Here is a 5,572-nt window from a genome sequence, read left to right as displayed (position 1 = left end):
AACATTTTCTAATTTTATTCTGCTATAAAACTATATTTTATATACATTACTAAAATTTATTAGATTTATTTTAATAATTTACTTGTAAAGTATATTAAATTGTTAATTTAATATAATTAAATGTATTTGCTTATAAAAAAATATATTATTAATTTATAGAAACGTGAAAACCTTGCTATGCACTTTACACAATTTGTCAAATCAAAACATTTTCACAGGGACCCACCCAGCTGTTGAACGTGACCATTGCCCTTGCAACTCTTTGTGTGAACACGACCATATATGATAGAAGCCAGATTGGCATCTCCGTAAATTAATCGAAAATATCTGGGCAATCTCTATCCATAAATTCCTCGTGTAATTAGGGTAATTTAATGCAGCAGATTATAAAACGCGGCGTTTGGGCTGCCGAGGTTTACCAATCGACACAATTTCTAAACCATGGTTAAAATTTAGGCCTTAGATGCCTAACCATGGTTAATTCTTGCGTCTCGCTTTTTATAAACCTCAGCTACCAGAAATCGAGAGAAAAAGAACTCAACAGACTGTATTGCCAGAGAGAGAAAGGTGTAATATTCTTGAGAGAGAGAGAGAGAGAGAGAGAGAGAGGGCCGAAAAATGGCGCTTTACATCGATGAAGAGGAGGTGTGGAAATGTCTGAAACACCCTTCGAAGCGCCGCCGTACAGGAATCTGCCACGTGTGCCTCCGGGAGAGACTCTCTTCCCTCTGCCCGGACTGCGCCAACGTACGGCCGTGTGCTTGCTACGCAGTGACAACGTCCTCCTCGACTTCGTCTTCTTTCTCTCGATTCTCCACCGCTTCCGCTGCCGAATCAATCGCCTTAGGAATCGGAACTGTCGGCCGCGTGTCCAATCTGATCGAGAGCGAGCCTTCCTTCCGCCGGTCGAGGTCACTAGCAATTCCATTTCTCCGGTCAAAGCCACCGATTGACTCTGATAGCTCTATCCGCAAAGAAAGCCCAAAGACGACATCTCCGTTTTGGTCACTGTTCAAAACTAGCAGTAGTAGCGGTAACAGGAGTAAGAGAGGCGATGTGGAGAGAAACTTTGCTATTTTACAACAGGAAGATGGGAAAAAGAAGAAGGAAGAAGATGAGAGGAGGATGATGATGCGGAAATCGAGGTCTATGGCGGTTGGTGTGACGTCAGCTTCCGGTGTTGCTGACGTAAAATCATCCAAAGCGAAGGGCTGGTATTTTCCGAGTCCGATCAAGGCGTTCAGGCAATCGATTTCAAGGGGAATAATGGTGCAACAAAGGTCACCTTTGTATAGAAATTAATTTTTGTATATATTACAAGAAAAAAAATATAATTAACCGATAAACAAACTAATTATTATATTTATCTTTTTTCCCATTTTTTTAAAAAAAATTTCTTGGAAATGAATGGTTGAAGAAGAAGAAGGAATTGATTTTCTATAGATTTTGCGGATTTAACTTAAAATTGAATGATGTGAAAGCATAATTGGTTATATAATTAGGGTACAAAAGCTAGATTGGAAATCTTGGAGTGTTACAGTTAACTGCTTCATAATTCAGGAAGAATTCCAGATATCTGGACTTTGGACCCACTTGATGTGGTTTGAAAATAAAATTCTGCAAGCGTAACTTGTAGAATTCTCAAGTACCAGGACAGAATAATACTTTGGTTGAGTTGTAGATTGAAGAATTTAGGTCGGTAGGGCTGCCAGGCCGTGTGTGTCTATTTTTATTTGCAATTTGTAATGTAGTATTTGAAATAAGATAAAAAAAAAAATTATATTTTAAATAATTTATTTATTGAAATAGTCTGATTAAGAGTGTCTATGTGATTTTTTTTTATTTTTTTAAAATATAAATTATTTAATAATTATTCTCTTAACCATTATTATAAGATAAATTATAATATATTAATATGCATTGGCTGCATATATTTATATATATTTATTATATATATATATATATATTTATATTTGCGTTATTTATATATTAAAATTAGAAAAAAAATTAAAATTATTAATAGTAGTGTTAATGAATGAACAATTATTTAGTTTAATTTATTATGATCTGTTTTGTAATAATTTTTAAGTTAATATTTAATATTTTAATCTTAATTAGAACAGTGCCTTTTTATTTATATAGTTAGAGATTAACAAAACAATGATAATATTATTTTATATTTAATAATTAATTTAACAATTAATTTTATCAAACTAATTTACTTGTATAATAATTATTAATAGTTAATTTAAAATTATTAATAATTATTAAAATAATTAATAATTATTAAAATAGTTAATATTACATAATAAAATCTATATTTCACATTAAATAAATATAAATTCTAGGTGGAGTATGATTTGTTAACGGTGAATATTAATAAAAGCATTGTTTTGTCAACGCATGTATACCGTAAAGATTAATTTATTTTTTTTTAATAAAAAATAAAAGAATTAAATAGTATCTATGTTAATTATATAACACATTTTTTATTCAAAAGAAATGATAGTCTGTTGGTATACTAGCAGTTAGATTGAGAACTTTATCCGTGGATTCTTGAAGGTATAAATTAATTAATTTAAAATTATTTTTCCAGTTCCATGTGTATGTTTTTTTATGAAGCGTTTCATACATATATTTTTGCAACCAGAACATAATATATTTGTTTTAATGAATTAAAAAAATATTTTTTAATTTAATTAATTAAAAATAAATGTTCAAATAATGTATTAAAATAATTGTCAAATCACTTTGTTATAGTATGAAAAATTGTTTAATATATAAATATAGGCTAGGATCAATTTTTTTTTTTTTTTATGTTAATTATTGTTTAAAATATAATGGAAAAGAGTTTTTGGCTTAACAATGATAAGCAAATCATTGTGTTAATTGAAGGAGAACAAAAGTATGAAGGATTATTTTTTATTTGATCCCTATTCTTACTCCCTTATGCTCATGATAGTATGTTTACATGAATTTTTGTAAGTTTCATAAAAAACAAATGACATGGATAGGGCCGTGCAGCAATTATTGTCTTCTTAGCTTGTGGGATTGTGATAAAAGGTGAAAATAACGTTATCAAAGAGGGGATTGGTTGTGGTTCTTGTCAATTGGAGTTAACAAGTAGTTAAAGGTATACTTAATTCATGAATTATAAATATGAAGTTTTTACTAACTTTGTAATATTTTGTAATTCATAAAATATGCTGACATTTATTGAAAGAGTATAAAAATATGGTGTGAAGTAGTAATATGTTATTAATATTAAATCATAACTCAATTTTTATTTTTTAAATGAATTTAATCACATTATTATGAATATTAAATACCCTTTTTGAAGTCATTTTAATTATAACTAGAATTGAATAAAATTTAAAAATACATTTAATGCAAAATAAATGATTAAATAATATATATATATATATATATATTAAATCATAACTCAATTTTTATTTTTTAAATGAATTTAATCACATTATTATGAATATTAAATACCCTTTTTAAAGTCATTTTAATTATAACTAGAATTGAATAAAATTTAAAAATACATTTAATGCAAAATAAATGATTAAATAATATATATATATATATATATATATATATATATATATATATATTGTTATAGCAGCTACACAAATTTAAGTCACACACAATTGCACAATCACACAGCATAAGAAAAAGAAAGAAGAATAATATATGATTTACGTGGTTCGACCATAAGGTTTATGTCCACAGGCAAAACAAGAGAAAAAAAATTTACTATAATGAAAAGAGTAAGATACAATCACTTAGAACTATAACCTTAGCCCCAATGTATTTTCTAAATATCTCACAACTCTACAGTAAAAGGCATAATATTACAATATTTCATGCTCTTCATTATCACCACAGACCTCATTTTTATCCTAATTGGGTTGCAATGCGAAACTTTTGGGTCATATCATAATTCGAATCAATGAAAGACATATCCAAAATTTAAGCCACATAAAAATGACAATTCTTCCCCTTAACTTGAATTCCCTCCATTATCAACAAAATCACCACAGTACTATGTCTTGCCATATGCCCTCGCAAAGGCACTACTGAACACTATAACACCAGCTAAGTTTAAACTTACTGATTGGGACTCCCTTGGTCATCATATCTGCTGGATTATCATGTGTATAAACTTTTTATACAACTACAGTCCCTTAAGATACAATGTCCCGGATGATGTGATATTTGACATCAATATGTTTAGTTTGCTCATAGTACATATGATTCTTTGTGAGATAAATTACACTCTAACTATCACAAAACATTGTTGGCTTGTTCTGTATCAACCCAAGATCACTCACCAAACCTTGAATCATAAAGCTTCCTTTACTGCTTCTACTAAAGTCATATATTCAGCCTCTATGGTGGATAAAACACTATAGTTCGCAATGTCACCTTCCAACTGATAGTACTTTTAGAGAAAGTAAACAAATGACCTGTTAGAGATCTTCTCTTTGTCTAAGTCCTTGCAAAATTTGAATCCACATAGCCAACAATTGAATCACTCATCTTAACTCTATCAAATATTAGGCCAACATCTGTAGTACCCTTCAGATACCTTAGAACCCATTTCATTGCTTGCCAATGCTCTTTCCTAGGACACACCATGTATCTACTCATAACACTAACTACATGTGCAATGTTAGGTCGGGTGCAAACTATAGCATACATGATGCCACCAATAGCACTAGAATAAGGAATACTTGACATGTGCTCCATCTCCTTATCTATTTTTAGTGACATATTTGCAGATAACTTGAAATGGGCAGCAAATGGAACAGTCACAGGCTTAGTATTATTCATGTTGAAATGCTTAAGCACTTTTTCTATATAGGCCTGCTGAGACAATAAAAGCTTTCCAATACTTTTATCCTTAGTAATTTTCATTCCGAATATCTTTTTTGCAGCACTCAAATCCTTCATCTCAAACTCATCACTCAACTGCTTTTTCAGAATATTAATTTGTGACATGCTTTTAGTAGTAATAAGTATGTCATCCACATACAACAATAAATAGGTAAAAGAATCATCTGAAAGCTTCCTATTATATACACAATTTTCATATGAACTACGAATAAAGCCATTACGAACTATGAATGTATCAAATCTATGTATCACTACCTAAGCGACTGTTTTCGACCATAGAAAGATTTTTTAAGCAAGCAAACATGGTTTTCCATACCTAGAATGACAAATCCCTCAGACTTCACTCATATAAATTTGCTTTTCTAGCTCACTATGCAAAAATGTTGTCTTCACATCTAGTTGCTCAAGCTTTAGATCATGAAGAGCAATCATAGCAAGTAAGACCCTAATAGAATTATGCTTCACAACTGGAGAAAATTCAATCCCCTCACTCTAAATAAAGCTTTTGCTACCAACTATGCCTTATATTGAGGTGCTTCAACCCCTGGAGTGCCTTCCTTTTTCTTGAACACACATTTGCAGCCTACCACTTTTTATCCCTTAGGCAATTTTCAAGCTCCTAAGTATAATTCTTATAAAGAGATTCAATTTCTTCACCCATATTATTGAC

General features: G+C 30.2%; 1 protein-coding gene across 1 annotated transcript; it reads left to right on the top strand.

Annotated features, from left to right (window-relative positions):
- Positions 1 to 533: 533 nt before the first annotated feature.
- Positions 534 to 1,366, top strand: LOC110657727 (uncharacterized). The gene has a single exon (XM_021815074.2). It carries the CDS (start codon positions 619 to 621, stop codon positions 1,300 to 1,302), a length of 684 nt encoding a protein of 227 aa, XP_021670766.2. The 5' UTR covers positions 534 to 618; the 3' UTR covers positions 1,303 to 1,366.
- The last annotated feature ends 4,206 nt before the right edge of the window (positions 1,367 to 5,572 follow it).

The sequence above is a fragment of the Hevea brasiliensis genome, chromosome 18, assembly GCF_030052815.1.
Source record: "Hevea brasiliensis isolate MT/VB/25A 57/8 chromosome 18, ASM3005281v1, whole genome shotgun sequence".
In the NCBI taxonomy this organism is placed as follows: Eukaryota; Viridiplantae; Streptophyta; class Magnoliopsida; order Malpighiales; family Euphorbiaceae; genus Hevea; species Hevea brasiliensis.
This window is presented reverse-complemented; position numbering and strand designations above follow the sequence as displayed.

Coding starts and splice junctions, on each gene's coding strand:
- LOC110657727 (XM_021815074.2), top strand. CDS start 619: ATGGCGCTTTACATCGATGAAGAGGAGGTGTGGAAATGTCTGAAACAC.